This window comes from Passer domesticus, chromosome 3 (genome assembly GCF_036417665.1).
Source record: "Passer domesticus isolate bPasDom1 chromosome 3, bPasDom1.hap1, whole genome shotgun sequence".
NCBI classification, from domain to species: Eukaryota; Metazoa; Chordata; class Aves; order Passeriformes; family Passeridae; genus Passer; species Passer domesticus.
Window position 1 is genome coordinate 56,991,688 of NC_087476.1, and position 21,595 is coordinate 57,013,282.

The window sequence follows — 21,595 nt, forward strand, 5'->3', positions numbered from 1 at the left end:
CATTTTAAGAAATGTAAGATGTCGAGATTTTTCCCCATTATAAAATCTCTAAATGCCACATGTCACACAGGATGATGAGCTGGAACGCACTGCAGGGACAGAAGAGGTGGGGAGCCTGGACAGAATCAGGCAGCCCCAGGACTGAAGTAATTTTACACCACCTCTGACCGGGGAAATAGACATTACTGAGTTTCCAGTACACATACACAAGCCCCATTTAGGGCAAGGCTCCATGCAAACACTCCAGGCAGAGCAAAGTTAGGACTTCTGGCAAATAACAACTACCAGTGGGGTGAAAAGAGGATCTGCTGCTGTGCTTTACTCAAAAGAAAAAAGTTTACAGATTTTTCTGGCTTCCAAACATGTGCAAGGAAGGTATTACAATATACAGCAACTAGTCCTCTGCATCTGGGTGCATTTCACACATCAGTGCCCAGCATTGTTATTTTCACTTCTTTTTTTAATGGAATCAAGTGCCCTGTCTACTAAATAAGGGCTTTCTAATTTTATGTTATTTATTGCTTCAGAGGGGGAGGAGAAAGAATTTCCTAGCAGAGTAAAAATAAACTGGACATAATCAGCCAGAAAAAATACCAACACTAACTGATAGAAAGTGTTTTGTTTAATATAAAATATAAATTATTTAACACTGTAGATAATTAGTGAAGTCATTAGTAAAAGTTCACAAAATAATACTCCAGTAAAAAAATAAGAGTAATGATGCTTACAAGTGAATAAGGACTACAAGTAAAACAAACAGCATAGTTGGATATGACATATTTCATTCAGACAAAAGAAAGTATATTTGGCAAGACAGCTGCCAAAACAGCCAGGAACTCTGACAAAACTGCAATGAATCTTTACTATGTGCAGCACACCTCATTTGAAAAATACAACTGGAATTTGCAACCCTAATTTATTTTCATAAGAACAAGTAGTCCTACTGAAGACAGTGTAGTTGCATAGGTAGTTATCCCACAACTCCCTTCAGAGCTGCAAAATGCAGTCCGAACACATATTTGACGTCAGGAAAATATTTTTTGAAAGCTTCTGTTTTCAGGTACATCTTAATGTCAGCACTCCTTTGGTATTTTACCATTCTGAACACTCTTCTATTTAACTTACAGCACACTTTAAAATGCTACTTTAATAACTTACATAGTGGTTGGGCACGTTTTGCTCTAGAGCACACTTTTTCACTTGATTCTTTGCTCACAATGGATTGATCTACAGCCTACACAAATGCCTAAGTACAGTTTAATCAGATATCAAATTAGGAAACATTGTATTTGACAGTTTCAGTTCTTTTCCAGTGCAGTGAGGAGCTGAACCTTCAAGTTCTGTTGATTTCAAGGAAGCCAGGGCAAAAGTCATCCAAAACAGGTCTGCACTATTGATAAGTCACAACTGGTACCATTTTGCATATTTAAGTATTTAAGTATTTTAATTTGTTTGTTGTTAATCCTAGAAGAGAGATCATAATTGCAGCCTTCAACGCGTGTAATGAACGTCGCCCCAGTATTCAGAAACGAATTACGCCTCTGCGTCATGGCGCTCGAGCTCAAAGGCAATATTTGTCCTTCCACTTGTGCTTAAGTTTGAGCCTCTCGCTGCCTTTTTCTTCTTCTTCTTCAATTCCACCCCACGGGATGTAGGTTCGTTTTCAACACCATTAGTTGTAACTGATGACAGAGGAGTATCGACGCTCATTAAGTTGTGCTGATTTTCTCCCTCGTTCCTTTGTACCCTTTTCTTCTTTTTCTTTGTACCTCTAGAGGAAGGTGGATATAAAAAGAGTAAAAGAAACACAAAGTTAGCCCAAATTTAGAGCTTTTTCCACCTACAGCTGATGTGTTAGAGCAATTGTCTGCCTGTCCTCTTGAGCACAATGCTGAAACAACTACAAAAACTACTGTTCCACAGCAGAACAAAGACAGAAAAACCATGAAGACAAAATATGAGACCACTCCACTTGTCTACTTTTTATCATAGCATTGCTTTGAAAATAACTGGTCATGATCTTAAAAATCAGCTCATCTTGATCAACAGACAACAGACGTAATTAAAAAATACAAATTAACAGTCTCCTCCTCTCATAAAAGCAATTGCACTTGTCTTTTTTCACTTTCCTAAGCTCAGACACCAAAATACTTACAATTAAGGAGAGACTCCTGGTTTATTTATGCAACAAGAATAAGACACACAGCCAAAGTGCCTAAGATTAGTTTTTCTATTTTAATATACTTGAACAAGGACAGAGTCAGAAATCACTTTAATGTCTATTTCTGCTTATCAGCCTTCATACAGTGCCAAAAGGATCGGTCAAGCTCCTGTATTCCAGTTGATGCCTCTAACTGGTCTTGCACATGATGGCAGGGATTATGCAGGTGTTACACCACTTCTACCATGAATTCCCACTCTTGGCAGAAGTTGTAACTTTATTTAACTATAAATACTTAACAATACTTTGACTCTAATCTTTCAAAGGAAGGTACTTGTCTTTGTTCAAAATTTGTATTGTGCCTAGCACAAAAACGTCTTGGTTTATGCCCTGAACTGTTTAATGCTGCTGAAACACATAAGCAAAGAGATGAATCAAGACTGAAGAATGTAATGTGTGTCTTTTCCACAAAAATGGCATTACAAGTGCTGCACTGTTGATGATACTGTCCTAATGTAATCAGGCTTTATAGATGAAAATATTTACACATCAGCCTTGCTAATGAACTGGTGAATATCTGCCTGCAGTTGGAACTTTTTTTAAAGCTAAATTGTATACCTATGAATATATGGATTGCTGCAGCTCTAGTACTGAAAGATCCTAAGGAAAAGGTCTGAGAGTCTAAGAACCTCTGTGTTAGGATTCCTAGAACAATTTGAGGAGTACTGCTGCATATGGAAACTAGGGTACAAGATCATAATTATTCAGTGTTATAAGTACCAATGCACCAAACCCTATGTTCAGCTGGGTCTTGTGTAAATTTATGCAGAGCACTACCTAGTGCAACTCAAGGAAATCATACAATGGGAACACACCTAAGGACATACTGGCTGTGCTGACAAGTAGCAGCTAATCATTACTATGCAAAGGGTAAGGTTACTATGCTATTTCCAATATAAAGCTACTTGAATTTTGAGAAGCAGTTTCATCTTTTTATTATTTGAATATCAGATGTGATGATGTACCAAAATTTCGATTAAAATCACTTAGCATAATTTCTCTATTTCTTCTAGAGTCTGCAGAAGACACATCAACTGCTTGGCTAAGATAAAATTCCACTGCCATCTTGTATAGAATTTGTTTTCCTATTGCAAAAGCATATTTTTCACCCAGAAATTCTCAAAAAAAAAGATATTTCATAAGGACTTGAGTTTCATGTTCTTTCACAGCAGGTATTGTGGCTGTAGTGAATAATACTGTTCTAATAAACTAACCAGTAATCATTCATTTGACTTAGCAAGTTGCGCAGGTATTAAAGTTTCACCTCTCTATACTGAAAGTGTGTACTTGACAACCACTTGATTTTTAGGATTTATGCAGTAAATAAATTTCATATCATATATGTCAATGTGACATGAATATTAAGTGCATTTTCACAGAAAACAGGAAAATAACAGCATGTTTTAGGTGGAACAACTATTTAAGTACAGATTGGACTGGATCTCAAGTCATGTTGATTTTGCTGTCAGATGCTGAAATATAAATATTTTCCAGTTAGGATGGCAACGCTTGCATGTATGTAAAATTTTAAGGATATTTCAAGACACATTGACTGAAGTGAGCAAGAAAACTAGAGTCCTGACAGGTCATGTTTTTGGTAACAATAAAGTGAGAGTTTTAATGAAAAATAGGCAGCCCTGTTTCTGATCTGTTTTATTATCTAATGTGTGCTGTATAAACACCTATAAATATTGACAGTTTTTCACACAAGTGGCATCAGCAGCGTCAGAGGATTTTTTTCTAGCTTCAAAATAAGGCAACACCTTGTAGTCTTTTCTGAAGAAAACCTGATCCACGTGGTCACTGTTGTGAAGTGCTTTGTCATGGAGCATGCATGATTTCAGACATGGAATCTCCATGATGCTCCTGCTCCCTACAGTTCAGGATGAAGGAGCACAATCCAGTGATTGAAGCATGCAGGTGTCTTCTCTCACCTTTTTGAAATGTAACAGAAATAATTTTTGGGCTCTATTCCTTCAGTGTGACATCTTCTCAGGATAGCCCTAGTTTCCATTAAAATGAAAATTTGTGTCCGGTATGACTCAAAATTCTTGAATTTTCTAAATCATTTGCGATTCCACATTTTCTATCCGTGGCCCCACATTTTTCTGTGGATGCCCTGGAAAGGTCACTCAAAATAATTGTTTCCTGAAGTCCTACCAACGGAGTTGAGTTATCCCAAATTTTTGATACTGACTTCTAACAGACTGTCAACCACCACAGTAACTGTGCTTTCAAGGCATTTCCTTCCTTAATGTATATACTACTAGAAGAGCTGTGTCCAAAATTCAACACTGAATTCTGTCAATGTGTGGTTGTACAGACCACTCCTCATCATGCTTGAGGGTTAAACTTTCCACTCACAATATATTTTCAAATCTAGATACAGCTGGAGATACAAAATTCAGATTTTGTATCTACTTATAATCTACACAATCTAAATAATCTACATTATGCTGTAAATGCAGATCCATACCTGAAAAGGCAGGTTCAAATGAGGTATGTATCTGCATTTACAGCATAATGTAGATTATTTAGATGAGGAGGGAATCAGTCTGGAAAATGATCAGTGAAATAACTATGCTTAGGTGATAGATACCATGGCAAACAGGGGAAGTATTTTCAGATATAAATTTTTGAATCAAAAATGTTTGCAAAAGCTACAGATATTGTGGAAGCTCCTGTTCAAAATGCTGAGATCTTATCTGCTTACAGCTTTCACACAACAGAGAGATACAATTTTTAAGAAAGCAAGTGTCATCATCAAAGGTGCTGCTGGGATCTTTTTAGAATGTAAAAACCTTTTGGAATTTACATTAATTAACTTTTAGAAGGTGCAAAAATAGCTTTCAGTCTGCAGCAATAAGTCCTAATACAAAGCTAAGGGATGCCAGTGAGCAACCACATATCCCTGAGTTTTGACTGTCATGTACATTATAGTCCTTGCTCCTCTGGGGATGTGCATATGTATATGAACTGTTATTTCCTTCACATTTTGGGTGTGAAGCACTCTCCCACTGATCACCCTAAAGCTAATTTCTTGTTTTGCTTGAAAAAAAAAATATCAACCCTTCCAACATTTCTCACAGTTTTCAAACAGTTGTAGGAATAATACTGCAAATTGTTTTAAGCATTTATTGCTTACTCTGTTGCAGGTGAGTCTCTATCTGTGTCATGTTTGGAGATAAATTTCACGTCCCCTGACTTACTGGTGGCTGGTGACATCTGTAAAAGAGACAATAAAAGCAGGAAGGTAAAAAGACAACAGACAACGGGGCCAACACATGTGCATAGAAAACCCACCAGCTTCCTGAATAAGGAGAGAATATACCTCGTTTGAAAAAGAATGTCTATCAGCCATAAAATGTTAACTCCTATGTGGTTACAAACAAGGAAACAGTGCCCTGCTATAAAAAAAAAGGCTGCTTGCAAATAAAAGACAGTTTTCAGGTATGTGTAGAAAAAAGAGGTTATGACTCTGCTTGAAGCCAGCTTAAAACACACAGTTTTAAAATAATTATTTGTGCTTCTACAAGTAAAAAAGCAGAATGTTATAACACCTTCTTATTCACAAGAAAAACCTGTCTTTTTTAATCCTGCAAGTTTCATTCAAAAGCAGTGCAAATCACTCCAGGTTACTCTGTAGTTCAGGGCTAAAAAGATTCCCCAAATCTGGAAAAGTAGATTCTCTCACTTTCAAAGTAATTAGAGGATCTCTGTACAACTTGCTCCCTCTACAAATAAACCTAATTCTTACAGGTCTCAAACTTAATGAAAGAATTCCCATAAGGAAATGTGAATGCCCTTCCTGAATCTTCAGGGATAGGTTATTTTATTAGTTTAATATTATTTTTCTGCTGACTTAGAATAAACAGGATCAAGCTCCCATTGACTTACTGAATTCATACATTTGCACTGCACACAGCCATGTTCAAACATTAGTCATTAGAATTAGTCTGCTGTAAAAACACAGATTGCTGGATTAGCTTGGACAAAAGTCAGCCTATTAGAATACAATAATGTAGCATTGGCAGGGCTAGGAAGAAAAATCATCTACTTCACACACAAAATCCTTGTTAATACAGTAATAAACTTGAGACTAAGTCAATGGTAAAAGTAAACACAAAAGAAGGAAACACAATACCACTGATATGAAAAATACAAGGGAGTGTTGTAAAGGGAATGACTCCAAGTAATTAATACTTCCTTCAGCATTTATAACCTTGTGGTTCCTTGCCATACATACAATCATTAATTCATTCTGTTCGCAATAAAAACAAAATATTTTTCAGAAAATCCTGTGTGAATGATGTTGAACCATTTTACCCACGTTTTTGAGCAAATATTACAGAATCTTCTCACTATACTAATACCATAATCAAATATGAACCATTCCAAAGAACTGTAGAATTCCCTGAAGTGCTGCTACAGAAGACTGACCTTTTATAAAAAATACACTAAGATTTTTAATACTTTCAGACACCTAAACACAGAAAATTATCCTTGTTTTACAGTTAGAAGCTAGAAGTATCCACTAAATTAAGCTGCTTAACTGAAAATTCTTATGATCTGTGTTAAGAAGAATTCATCACATAGCCTTTCATATATTAAAGCACAGCTTTTCAGTATGAGTACCACGGAAACAAGAGCACACAATTGGAGACATTTGAATAGCTGTTCATCTCACATAGCAATTCATGAGAATTCCTAGGTCTGCGGAGACAGATTCCCAACACTCCACAGTACTGTGCATGACAGCTTTTTTACTTCATTCCTACAAACTTTCAAGCATGTAACAAAGAAGAACTAGATACTAAATCTTTGTGAATCAGATCTTGCTGCCACTACCTCCTTTTGCCTGTCCCGAACACTTTTGTGTCCCTCTCAGCCTACTCCTTGACCTTCTTTTCCTATCCTACTGATGTAAGAAGTAGCAGCACTGAAGAAACAAGGGGATCAGCAGCAGATGCAAGGAGGCAGTGCAGGAGCTGGTGAAACAAGGGGATGAAGCATCAGGAGGAAGAAGTGGAGGCTGGGAAAACATGCAGGAGATCCTTGGCAAAGGAGGTGTGGTAACACACACTGGGAACTCACTAAGGACATGTCAATGTCAGGAGAAAGCCAGGGAACGCTGAAATACGGAGGAGTTGAGGAGGCTGTTGATCTCATCTTTGTCCATTTCTAAACCTCTCAACCACATGTTATGCATGGACAGATCTCCCAGGAAGCTCCAAACAGCTCTGCACTATCCTCACTGCCCCTGTACTAAGATGCTGGTGCTGGAACAGGCATGGTGTGAGCCATGCCACTCCTCCAGATTGCATTATTAACACAGCATTATTAGGGCACTGTTTGCTTTAAAGAAAAACACCCTAATATTTCAGACACTTCTAAATATTGTTCTGTTCACAGGAACAAATACTGAACACAGTACAAAAAATGAGCTCATCTGCACAGGGCCAGTAATGGTGTTCAATTTAGTTGCCATGTTCTAATTCTCCCCTTTTTGAGAGATATAGCCCACCAGAAGAAGAGAACATTAATTCATGTCAACTGTAGAAGCTTGACTTGTCTAAAGTTTTTGGTTTTTTTGCTTTATGATCATAGAAGTGAAAATTGTAGTAAAGTACATATTTTCCTTTTCTAAAGGGCTTGCTTGCTTCACAACTCTTTCATTTTATACTTAACATTCTCTCTTGCTGCCACATAAGAAGCAACCAAAGCAATATAAATAAAGGCAAAATACACAAAAGCATATCAAGTTCCTGATCCCTGCTATAGAATCCACAGCAGTAAATCAAGCACTAAACCCTTCCTCTGCAACTTGTGGGAGTAATCAGGTATTTCAGAACACACTTTCTAAAAGAACCTGAAGCACATGGAATCTAAAGGAAATACTAAGGACATAGCCCCATCCCAATTCTAGATTTTTTGGTGGTGCCTTCCTCTAGGCTGTGCAGAGTTGTCCCTAAGACTGGTCTGCAGATTCTGTGGCAGGTAGATAGACAGAATAGAGTGGTGCAGGGAATCTATTCAGATGATTCAAGCCATGACAGTAAATGAGTTTGCTCTACAGCCTACAGAGGAACTCTCCCACAGAAGCTGTTTCTACAGAACTTCACCTAATTAAAACTCATTGGATCACAGATGGCAAGAATGAACATGTCTCTGTGCCTTTTCATGCTCGCCTTTAGGACACTACACTCAGCACTAACCCTGTATCTTGTTTTCCATTAGGCAGTCCATGGATAAAAGATTCACAGCCACGTATTTAACTACCCAAAACTATGCCAATGCCTGCTGTCAAAACTGTTCTAACAAGTCAAGTTCAGGAGAAATGTGACACCACACCTCACTCATCATTTTCTTCCCTGCTATTCTGCACCCGTCCACACATTTCCCCATTAAATGAACAACTGGCAGAGACCTTTGCTAGCAGAATTACATGTGTTTCTTTTGCCATGACCTTCCTATTTAAAACGCAGTTAACTTACAATTGCTTTTCCCCCTCTTTAGTGTTTTTAAAGAACAAGCCTATGTATATCAGACTGATCATATTCTGGCCCTTATATCTAACAGTATTAGCTTAGATGAGAGAATCTAGAAGAACCATGGCTCTGTATACAAGACAGACATTGGCATGAATTTCCCTCTTCTGCATAAAAGGAAAAATCTGTTGGGTGAAATTGTAGTCATGGCTTAACACCAGCAAATACTGCATCTCAGAAATCAAATCCACTACATGAGTTTTTGAGGGATAACAAAAGGAGGAGGAGGAAGAGTGGAGACAAGATACTTCAGATTGAAGCAGTATGGCTTAGAACACCTGTTTTCAGTCCTAACCATTTGGCCTCTGGGAATTTATATGGGATCACAGCTTTGCATTAACATTTGCATAAAAAAAGTTCAATTCTCTTCAGAAAGAGGCTAAGAGGACCCAAGGAGAAAAATGGAGAAGGAAGAAGTCAGCTTGCTCCTGAGACAATATGTGTCACTTAACAGGACTTTTGGTTCTGCTTGACTAACTCAGTGGCTCAGCCTGATTCTTCCTGTCTTTAAACAGACTGGTTACCTACAGTAAACATCTATGCATGGTTTCCCCTTCTCTTTTTTTCCTCAACAGGTATTAATTTGCTTATAAACCAGTTACCTTCTCCTTCAACGACTCCAGTAATACTATAGACACGGGTGTAAATATTTCTTGAGACAGAACACATAGTTACCAGCTTAGAAAGCAAGTAGCAGCACACATGCTTAAGAGAGAGTAATTCAACCTGCATGTGCAGCTGACATGCTGGAGGGAAGGGATGCCATCCAGAGGGACCCCGAGAAGATTGAGAGCTGGGTCTTTGCAAACCTCATGAAGTTCTACAAAGCAAAGTACAAAGCCCTATACGTGGGTTGTGGCAATCCCAGACACACCTACAGGCTGGGTAGGGAAGTGACTGAGTGCAGCCTTGTGGAGAAGGATTTGGGGGTGATGGCTGATGCAAACTCAACATGAGCCAGCCATGTGTGCTCAGAGCCCCAAAGGCCAAATAAATCCTGGGCTGTATCGAAAGGAGTGTGGCCAGCAGGTCATAGGAGGTGTTTTGGCCCCTCTACCCTGCTCCTGTGAGACCCCACCTGAAGTGCTGAAGTGCTGCGCCCAGTTCTGGACATGGAACTGTTGGAGCAAGTCCAGAGGAGGGTCAAAGTTGATTAGAGGACTGGAGCACCATCCCTATGAAAAGACAGGCTGAGGAAATTTGGGCTGCTCAGCCTGGAGAAGAGAAGGTGGTGTGGAGACCTCATAACCTTTCAGTATCTGAAGAGAGTCCATAAGCTGAAGAGGGATTTCTTTTTCTGTGTCCTGATTTCAGCCAGGGCAGGGTTATATTTTATGCAGTAGCTGGGAAGGGTGCAGCCAGGACCCAGATGAGATAGGACCTCACATCACTGCCAGGGGTGGGGGAAAAAGGACTCTCTTGGAGAAGGGTGCTCCTTCCAGTCCCACACTTGGTGGGGAGAAGCCATCTGGCACTAATTTATTGTAGCAGGCTCCACAGAGAGCGTCTTTGGATGAGAAACACTCTCTCTTTTGTACACTTTTGTTATTAACATTGCTGATGTTACCGTTCATTTTCTTATCTCATTGCTGTTTACAGTAAATTGTTCTTATCGCAACCCACGATCTTCACCTTTTGTGCCTCCAATTCTCAACTTCATCCTGGCACAGTGGAAAGGGGGGAGGAAGCAGGAGCAAGAGAATGCTGTGTGGATTGGGAGAAGCTCAGTGGGGGCACTGAACTGGGGAGTACCATTCCCACAACAGCCTGTAACAACAGGACAAGGAATAATGGGTATACATCCAGAGAGGGGAAATTTTGGTTACATATTAGGAGGAAATTCTTTACTGTGAGGGTGGAGAAACACTGAAACAGGTTGCCCTGCGAGTGTTCAAAGCCAGGTCAGATAAAGCCTTGAGCAACTTGGGAGAGTGGGAGGTGTCCCTGCCCATGACAGAGGGGGTTGGGACTAGATGATCCTCAAGGTCCTTTCCAGCCCCTTCAAATTCTATGATTCTATCTCAAAACAGTATAAACTGCATTTTAAAGGAAAAAAACAGAGTACCAAGAAATAGGAAACTGAAGAACTCAAAAGCTAAAATATGTTAATATTGGGTAAAAACTAAGAAAAATGACCCATTCCTCATAGATGGTGCCATAGTAGCATTTCCTTCAGATGAACGATTTCTTAAAGAATAATCAAAGTAATTACTACTTCAAAAGTAGGATTTATAAAGAAATATCTATTTTATAATGCTATTAAACAATATATGTCGAAGACTAGACAGTGGCTTTGCAGACTGATTCTAGAAAAGCAGAGTTTCTTTCAGCCCAGATGTCAATACCTTCAGAAAGAGAGATCTGTAATCATATTAGCTAGGAATGAAGCCCAGAATTATGAACTTCACTTCAATACATTCTAATTCAATTGAAAATCACTTTTTTTCTGCTATTTCCCTGAACCTTGAAAATGAACAGACTTCATGATGTGTCAAAAGTCCTCAGATCTATTCACTGCAAGAATTTCATTGTATTAATTCCTTAGTATTTCCCTCATTAGCATAATCACATCTTTCTATTTCCCCCTCCTCTTCCTAAAAGATAATCAGACTCTGAAGTGTTCCTCAGTAACCTGAAGAAAGGTAACATTAATGGAGAAAACAGAAACAGTACAAACTATAAAATAAAAGTGTTTGATGAAACAAATAGAAAAATTTCTAGCTATTATTTTTGAAATATGGAACAAGCTTTCCATGCTTTTTAAATTTTTAGATTCCATAGATAAATTTTAAGCCCACAAAGTCATCCACATGTAGACAGCCCAAGCCCAGGGGAAAAGCATCAATTGTTTGGCAGGTTAATTTCAGACACACTGGGCTAAGAATTCACAAAGTCTGACAAGAACCTCCTCTAGCGGAACAAGAGTGAGACCATGAATTATTTATGTGAACAGTGATAATCTGTAAGTTTGTTTAAATACACATGGAATGAAGTTTTGATGACCTTTGGGTAGATTATTCAAATTATTGTGCAATAGTAATGTGGTTCTTGCCAGTAAGCCTTGTCTTTTTTTTTCTATTTACATCTTGACATCATTTTCCAAAGATAAATATACCAGAAAGAATACTTTCTTATAATTTTAATGGAAGTTTTAAATTTACTGTTTTGTCTATTATTACTTCCTACTATTCTCATGTAACATGGCATTGCATGTTTAATATTCAGAATCCAGTTACATGTATTTCATGTAGTGAGTGGCAGGCCATTGAATTATAAAATATGTTTACACGATCTTATAGCCAGTAGAAAATTACTGGGGAACAAAAAAAGAAAAAAGACACTATCAACTTTGAAATGTTTCTGATTGCCCAAAATTTTGCAAAACCCACACTGTGGTTTCTAATAGAACCCTATCTGAATTCCCGTCCTTTCCACCTTCATCTTAAGGAACATGAAAACAACACATTAACTGGAGCAGCCAGATTATAAGTCCATCTCTATTTCTTGGAGTTCTCCATCAGTGCAGCGAGAACTTCACTCCATGAAATTTCAATTGGCAGTTTACATGCATGTTGTAATTAAAGATGATTATGACCTAATTTTGTGGCTCAGGAGTTAAGTAACTCCTAAGGCAGGAAAACAAGGTTTGCATAAAATTATTGTTATGAATGCAAAACTGATGGTAGAAAGTATTTTGAAAGAAAGTTCTTTGAACTAAATATTTTCTAGAAATTATTTGCAAAGCTTAATATTGGATCTTAAGTATTACACCCTCTTCTAAAGTTAATAATTCCACTTTATTCACTCATAAGGCTCTGACGATTAGCTAGATATGCATGTGTAATATCTGCAGTTGGAAAACTATTCTTAATTAGAATATCTGGTATACTCAGTAATTAAAACCATATTCATAGTCAACATTTAAAGTGCCTTATTTAGTCTTGAACAATACCAAAATCTCACATGTAATTGCTAGGATGATTTTCGCAGTCACTGTTTTGCAGTCTTAACAGTGCTAAACATTTGAGTAGTCCTCAAAAAAACCCATAAAGAACAATAGATATAGCAGACCTAAGTATAACTAAGTATTTGGGAAAACATTCTTGTGTCCAAAAACCAGACAACTAAAATATTAATTTATATTTTCCTGCTTGTGTCAACAACTTAAGCAACAACCTAATTACTCAATAAATATTTTTGGATTAAAAAAAATAAAAGCTTTTCTACCAAAGCAAAAAAACCCAAGCCCAAACCCAACAAAACCCCAACAAAACACAGGGTTTTACTAAGTTTTTCTCATCTCCCATATAAAGGAAATTGGCATTTCCCTTCATCAGGTCTTATACTGAAAAAAAGTGAAAGGAATGGGAAGAAAAGTTGCTGTGTCACTGCTGCAAGACAGGAACTGCCATAACCGATGAGCCCCCTCAGTGGTCATCTCAGCAGTTTTGTCTCAGAAGTCTCTGGTATTGCCTAAAGCCAAAGCCCTGCACAATTTTCATTCATTCTGGCAAACAGCTGAATGACAAGTTGTTTCTTCTTTGCAGAACTCTGCAGCTTTTGTAAACCTATTACACTTCAAGGCATCATAAGTCTTACAGAGATTTGATTCGTCAGTTGGTTCAGCTCACTATCTTCTTGATGGCTTATACAGTGCTGATGTGACTCAAAATTTAAAAAAACCCACCACATTGTGTTTCCAGTTATTCCAATGCTTTTGAAATTTCAGCCATTACCTCAGCCTAAAACATGTTATTAAAGCAATTAATCCCTAAACACACACATTTAAGAGTGTCTTGTAGTAGCTGAGTTCACCAGGGTAACTAAGCATGGCATAAACAAAAATTTCCTTCTACCAATAGTAGATGTGTTCCATTCCAGCTTAATGCTTCCTGACCTTATTTAACAGCAGAAGGAAAGAAAAGTAAAAGAAAGAGGAGTGCATTGACTTCACATTAGGTTCTATTTTGTGCTCATTCTTTGCTAGTTTAATCTCATAGGTATATCCCCTTATATAATTTTTTCCAGGACCTATTTCACAATTTCCGTCCAGAATCTGTATGATTTTGTACTACCCTTGGCTGCTGTGCAAGATGAAAAGCAATGTATTTGCCTGGTTTTGGACTGATACTGAACATTTGATTCATTATGTCTTTCTTGTAGACTATGTAGACTACTACAAAATTCCAACTAATTATTAAATATGTAGTTAATTTAACTCAAGGCACAAGCAGAATTCAATTTAAGAGCATTTTAATTACATAATATTAAAACTCAGTGTTACTAAAACAAGTACTACCAGTAATAAAAAAACTGGTGTTAGAAAAGTATGTCAGCCATAGACACTTGAGAAATTCTGAGCAATCAAAACTAATAAAATGTTGCTTCTCACAAAGGTGAATAACAAATATGGGTTGCAAATGTTAATAAGTTATGTAGTTGGTGTACATAAAAGTAGTTGGTGTACATACAAGTATTGTGATGCAGTAAATTGACAAAATTCCTACCAGATTAAAATAGAAAAAAAATATGTGGATAACAAAGACCAAGCCTAATAGAAATAGGAATAACAGTGCTTCTCTCTCTTCTAATCCAGGTATGAGTGAAACTGGGTGATTCCAAAAACATCCTCTGGGATGCCCTCCTTGCCTCTAGCCATGCAGACAATAAATTAAATAAATCATCAGTAATATAATTTTTCTTGTATTTATTCCAATCTGCCTTTACAGAAGTATCTGGAAGTAGAGCACCCCTGTATTTCCTGGACAATGATTTCCCTAGGAATTTCTCAGCTACAAAGAGGTAAAGAATACTTCAGATTAATTACTACTACTCAGTGTAGTGATAAATTCCATTTTTCAAGTATGTTAGAAACAAACACATAGCAGTCAGCTTCAACAAGACTGCCAAGTGAGTAATCTGTGCTCAATAATTTATTAAATGCTACCTCTCTCTATTCACTTACAAAAAACAGAAGCTGCACAAAACGGTCAACAGAAATAGTCTTGAGTGTTTTAACCTTGAACACTGCAATGTCTTTTCCAGCCTAAATAATTCTATGATTGTATACACTATGGAGCAAAGATTAGATGAATCATTTGAGAAGAAGTCCCCAGAAGTTGTAACTAAGCAACACAGAATATGCTTAGAGTCTTGCAAATCAGACACAAAATATTAGATTCAATTTTAGTAAAGCACATGGAAAAGTCAAATAATTTGAAAGAAATCTGAACAACACTTTTAAAGTAGTTGTGTTAGTACCATTTCAGTACATGAAAATGAACAGTTGTGGAAAGCACACTTATTAAGGATACAAATATTTTGAAATAAAAATTTCTTGAATTCTAACAGTTGTTGAACTAATTTTTACTTATTTTATTTCCTAGAAGATATCCCATGTTTTAAGACAACTGTCAGTTTATTTCACAGAAAGGAAACATAGGCATGCAAAATTTCTAATCCCCTCAAGAAATGAGAGTTAATTGGCCCGCTTTGCATACAGTGGAATCTCTAAAATTCAGGAGAAAAAACACCCAGTCCATAAAAATCAAATGTCTACTTTTTTTCCTGGACTAAAAACCAGGTCCTCTTTCTTTTTCTTCTGCATATTCTGACTAACAAAAATCACAGAAAGAGGAATGCTTACACACGCATAACTTCTGTAAACTTGGAGTCAATGGGAGATTTGCCACCCATCAGAACGGTGGAAGTAAGCAGGATATTTAATTGCCACATAATGAAACAGCTGATTCAACATAAGATCAATATTAAACTTCTGCTTGCCTGGAATGAGATCTACATGTAAAATTTTTTTACATAAAGGCTCAAAAATTAATACATTCCATGTGGCATGCAAAAGGCAACCTATCTCTACTTACAGAATCCTTCCTTCTCAAATTATCTAGTGTCAGAAAACCTTCCTCTGCTTCTCTTGGTCCTTCTGGTAGGAGAGGAGCAGAATCTGGTATTAATCCTGAAGGTTGTTCTTCATATTCTTCTGAAAAGAGGAACCATAATTTGCCATTATTAGAGCTATGAAAGAATTTGTGAACCACCATGACGTTACAATCTAGCCAAAACCAGGATGTGAACGAAAACAGGTGAAAAACGTTTGAAGGCAAATGTTATATGAGAATTTATGAAAATTTCTCCCACAAACATTTATTTATACTAACAAGTTTAGATTTAAATGTGATTTATATATCGGTTACTGTATGAAAGCATTCAAACATTTACCTAAGAACAAAGTCTACAGTGTTAGGAAGCAGTGGATACTTAACAAACGTATCTTACGTATTTCTTTTGATTCAATAAGATGATTATCAACTGCAATAGCAATTATTTACCAGAAGTTTTTTTTTTCACAATTGGACAACTGCCTCAAAAACTTTGTTTAGGTTTTGTCTTTTTTTGTTTTCAGAACATTTTTTAAGGTCCTCACTGAAGACTCTTCCTTCAGACTTCCCTCTGGGTTATCTTACAAGGAGGAAATGCAGGGCAAAATGCACAGGATGACAAGGAGAGGACAGAAGGGAAGGGCATAGTAAATCTAACTTTAATTGACCTCATCAAGTGAGCACAGTGCTATGTGCAAGTGTTTTTTAGGAAAGAGGCTTAAATACTAGATTTCACTTTAAAGACATAGGGAGGAACTAAAAAATGAGGGAAACCATCTTGAGAAATGTTGGGTTAAAAGATTTCTAAATACCAGTATAACTGATACTTTGATAGTTTAGGAAGGCAAATTAATTTCTTGTAGTGTGCAACCACATGCTGTGTCCACAAGCTGAATGTTTACACCAGCACACTGAGCATCCTTACAGCAGTGGACTAAGTAGAATGCTTCCTATATTATTTGTTCAAATTCACCTATGTTTGTCTATATCAGTTTAATCAAAACAGTTTTAATGAAAAGGACCTGGTAGCAACTTCAATGCTCAGATGTGAGATTTAACCATTATTGTTCTTTTAAAACTTCACACTGAAATCCAGATATTTGGGAACTGAACATTCTACATTAGAGCAGGGGGAAAATTAAGTTTGTACAAAAGCTAGATTTAATGGAAATTGCCTAAGAAAAAACCCCAAGACGTTTGCGAAATGCTCTGATGTGTCCTAAAACATTGCTAAGCTGGGGCCTGAATTAGGTGGTTCTGCGTTAGAGGAGACAAGGGATCAATCCAGCTGACAGATAATTAAGTCAGTAATAAACTGACTTATTCCGTAAGCTGAAAGTGCTATGGTTAGCTAACTTAATACAATTTTTGCACCACAATAAGCCATCATTATGCCACATGTGTACTACATAAATTCCTATCTTCAGAACAATAAGCAGAACAACATGGTAAAATCTTGGAGCATCAGTTAAACCCACACCGGTATACCAGGAAGACAGCAGTAAACTTACTTTCACCAGCCACATAATTAGCTGGAAAATAGCCTTGCTGTCCATTTGCTAGGCTGCCAAACCACCAGTTATCATTATCTTTGTATAACACTTGGATAATGTCACTGCGATGGATGGTTAGCTCATCTGATCGATGCGCTGTGTAGTCATAAAGAGCCACTACCTAAAAGAGAGATAAGAACACCACAGCTTTATCACAACCATGCCACAGAGAAAAAAGCGCAACATTCACTTCCTCTTGCAGAAAAGCAGCTGAAACCAAAGCTGCACTTTGGTAAAAGCTGAGGCTGCCTCAAGTTTTGCTAATGGGATCAGGGGTGGTGGGAAAGCAGCAGGAGAGGCAAGATAAAGGACTGTGGGATTGCAGAAATGGTTAAGAACATTCAATTCACTAAGATTAGCTTCAAAACAGCAGCTGTTAGTTTTATAAGCAATTTGCTTGTGAAGCAAAAGGGAAAAAAAAACTTCATACAGTCACTTTCTCAGAATTGTTACACCACCTTCAGATCCCGTTCTCTCTGTGCTCATGAAGCATATGTGTTTGAATAAATACTTCAACAGTATGACAGCTTTATCCAAGGAAAAATTTAATACAAAAAGACACTGCAAAGTTTTCCTTTGATCACTCCGCTTTTTTCTTTTTTCTTTTCTATTTTTCATTTGTTTTGTTTAGCAATAAGCATTTGGATATACAATTTCATAAATATCTGCAAAAAATACATTTCTATTCCATGTCACAGATTAAATCCATTTGACAGTGAAATTCAGCACAGATATGCTTTTATGAAAAAAAGTACTAACAGTCATCAGAACTATGGATACTACATAAAATAAACTACTAGAAGCCTGCTTTTTACCCTGAATATGAAAATATCAAGTACAATTTCTTATTTATCTCCTATGCCCTATGAACAAAAATCTGTCCTAGTGAACTCTGAGCAGAGAAGCATGAAAGGAAAACAAATGAACTGAAAGAATAACGGAATTGTTCACTTCCCTCATCATAAGTGAAGAGCAAAATTATGACCTATTTTACACACAGAATGCTGCTTCCCTACCTACAATCTTCACCTCATATTCCTCTACTAAATTGTAAGTAGAGGTCAGAAACAGGGATCATTAGGAGCAATAGGAGGGTAACGGGATTGAAGGAGACAGCAAAGTTATGGTGATATGGATAGGAAAACCCCTTATTTTTTATTACTCATGCATGCATTTAAATGTTAAGACTGCTGAATTCCACAGTGCTTTTTGTATTTGTATTTCTGCTTCAAGCAAGATCACCTGCGAGTTGCGTGTGTAGAAATATAGCCAATGTCACTTGTATTTCCATAATTCCATGTCACCAATTAAACAGATTAAATCAGTTATGAATGGGAAAAGATGGAAGTGATTCTACCATTGTAAATTTTATGTGGCAATTTGTGAGCTGGTCAGCACCAAAGAATTAGTATCAGCATAGTTTTCAGTAGACTGGAAATTTACCTAAATATGCATTCAGTAGTCCTTAATTTACATAAAGAAATGAAACCGTGAAATGTGTTTTATCATAACTCTCCTCCCTGCATTAGGAAAGCTAACAGTAATTACAGGTGATGTTGGCAGTACAGAAATATGAATTGTAGAACAGAACCAAACTAAACCACACTAATGAGCACCATGACCATGTCCAGTAAGAGGTGCTCTGACAGTGCCCACTTCAGTTAAGTGACAATCTCATGCAAACCATGAGGTCACTTAAGGTAAAAAAAACCAACACCCAAAAAGGAATATAGGAATGTAACACTAATTGCTTGGCAGCATGAAATACAATGAAAGGCAGAGCATGAACTACTGGGGTTTTTTTGCAGGGTCTTTTGCAAGATGCTTCTGGTGCAAATGTTGTATAAAAAAACAAAAACAAAACCAAAAATTCAGTCACATGGAAATTGCCACAAACAGTTCAAACTAACCAAGCAAGTGCCACTGCCTGTCTCTCAGAAATAAGAAATTAATATACCAACGTGTCTTGTAATACAACTGGTTTAGTAAAGCTGGCAATTTAAATAAAATATGGAAATTGTCGTTATATAAGAAATGCACCTCAGAACCAAAGAATAATGTAAACCACTCACAATTACACCTAAAGCAGTGGACTTTCTTCTGGTGTAAAATTTAAAGATTTGTCAAGTTCTATTTGGGTCAACGTCCAAGAAAAAAATAAAAAAAATCTATATTCAAGAAAATTTTACAATATTGTTTTTCAAGATTGATATAAACTCAGAAGTAATATGAATATATTTGTATGAATTACAAAATCTATAGTAGAAAAAAATGTCCTTAGGATCATGCTAAAAACAAAAAAGGCATGCTTTCAAAAGCAGATACAATATAACAGGTACAGAAGATATTGCAAAAAATTACATAACACTTACTGTCTCTTGCCCCGGTGGACAACTGTTTCCTCCTCCCACTCCTAGTGCAGTCAGGCTGTCATCATTCTAGAAGAATAAATTGTTATACATTTTAATATGAAGCATTTTGCTAAACTATTATTATATTTTCATTTCTCCTGTATGACAGTAAAAATTATCCACAACAAAATGCTTTTTTTGAAAAAAGAAAAAGCAGAAGTGATGTTAAGCAATACTGAGTAATATTGGCTATTGGCTGGTAGATGTTTAGAAAAAGATGTTAAATTTTTCAAGTACGTACACTGCACTAAAGACAGCACTGGACTGAAGACTGTGCAGTCCAAGCTTGTTTGCATTGCAAACACTACAGCAGATATTTAAGAAGTTGTTGCAGTGTACTTTACCTCTGAACCAATATGCAAAAATGTCACTTCCATGTAATGGAGAATTTTAGGTTGGTCTTAATAACCAGTACTTTAATTCTAATTGTTCTATCCTCACCACTTGCTCTTCAGACTTTCAATGAATTCAAAAGAATAGCATGCACACATTGCAAAAATCAGGATAAGCCTGTACCTAAAAAAAAATTATTTTTGTAAAATAGTCAAATGCTTAAGCTAGAAGAAGATTTAGAACAGAAAAAATATGAAAATTAGCAGAGGAACAACAGACTAGGGGAAAAAAAGGAAGAGCTGTAAGTCCTTTGCTGGTGTTATTTAATTTTTTTTCAATGGTCTATCTTCACAAAGGGGAAACCAATTTCCCCTCTATTTTGTGTGCAAAGGATATACACTGCCATACATCAATTAAAATATTTTAGAAGTGTTAAATGTGTGCTTTGTGAAGTAAACATTTCCACCTCTAACAGATATACTGCATTCTAACCATTTAATTCTGAAAATTTTAATCCAACATACTTAATCTCTTTCATATTTTGCAGCCACTCCTTTATATATCTTTTGCATGTTTTCTTCTACTTTTAAAAAATATATCTAAAATGTATTGTTCTTTTTATTTTCAGTGTTTGCATTTAAAAATTTTTTTTTATTATGGTGGTCCAAGGAACACCATTACAAATTACAGAGAAAATCCTTGCAAGTCCTCAGTAGAATAAATGCCATTCTTGAGAACAGGCATTCTTGCCCTCAGTGTGGTTTGCATAATTTAGCTGGGTTTATCCCATATGGGAAAGAAATCACTGACTATCCTGAACTCCATCCAGTCTCCAGACTGTTTTGGTACTGCCACAGTAGTTACAGAAACACACTGCAGTTACAGATGAACTCAGTACAAAAGCAAACAGTTGCACTCAGTTCTTATAATCTACCAGAACATCTAAGCCTACCACCTAAAGAGTTCTGAATAATTATGTACATGCACAGAAGGAAAAAAAAAAGTAGTGTAACTGCTTGATTTGATAAACAAATTTTCAACAAAGACTGGTTGAGCTGCAGTTCAGAGTACACTTCTTGTTCAGTGATCTATTGGTAGTCAGCACTGCTGTACAGGTTTCAGCTAATTCTTATTTTTCCATTCTCAAGGTTAAGAGAACTGTGCAGGCAATGTGCTTAGCCTGTGGGATGGGAGTGCCTCCTGTTGCTCAAAAATGATTCATCAGAATTATTAGCAGTATTATTTTGGTATCTAGTTCAGGTACTCCTATTGCCCCATTATTGTGTCTCAATCTGACTCTCTCTCATTTTTAATAAAGTATTTATGTGGCTCTCAAACACTGGAGAACAGCTTGAAGAGAGCAAGCTGTGTGGAAATAACAAGCTAACATCTCTGAGTCACCCCGAGACTATGCTGAATGTTCTCAGACACTGCCCTAAACTTTCCAGGCAACAACAATCCAAAGAGGTGCCTCTTGAAGAGGTGCTGTGAGTACGTCACGGGCTGCACACACCTCCACCTCCAGCTGTCAAGGGCAATTGCCATGGCTGCCTACCACACACACAGCAAGGCTGCCTCTGCTGTGCCCTGCCATCCCTCGAGTGGTGCCAAGCCATTCCTCAAATAATGCCAA

At 37.0% G+C, this 21,595-nt stretch overlaps 1 protein-coding gene across 4 annotated transcripts in view; it reads right to left on the bottom strand.

The window, feature by feature from the left end:
* Nucleotides 1-604: 604 nt before the first annotated feature.
* The window catches only part of AHI1 (Abelson helper integration site 1), an 84,823-nt gene continuing 63,832 nt past the window's right edge, over nucleotides 605-21,595 (bottom strand). For all 4 annotated transcript variants that reach the window (XM_064413256.1, XM_064413259.1, XM_064413258.1 and 1 more), the window contains 5 exons: nucleotides 19,591-19,656; nucleotides 17,177-17,339; nucleotides 15,648-15,766; nucleotides 5,367-5,446; nucleotides 605-1,771 (listed from right to left, as the gene is read on the bottom strand). In XM_064413256.1, coding sequence (XP_064269326.1) covers nucleotides 1,534-1,771; nucleotides 5,367-5,446; nucleotides 15,648-15,766; nucleotides 17,177-17,339; nucleotides 19,591-19,656 — 666 coding nt within the window. In that variant the 3' untranslated portion in view covers nucleotides 605-1,533. The remainder of the gene's footprint in view (nucleotides 1,772-5,366; nucleotides 5,447-15,647; nucleotides 15,767-17,176; nucleotides 17,340-19,590; nucleotides 19,657-21,595) is intronic.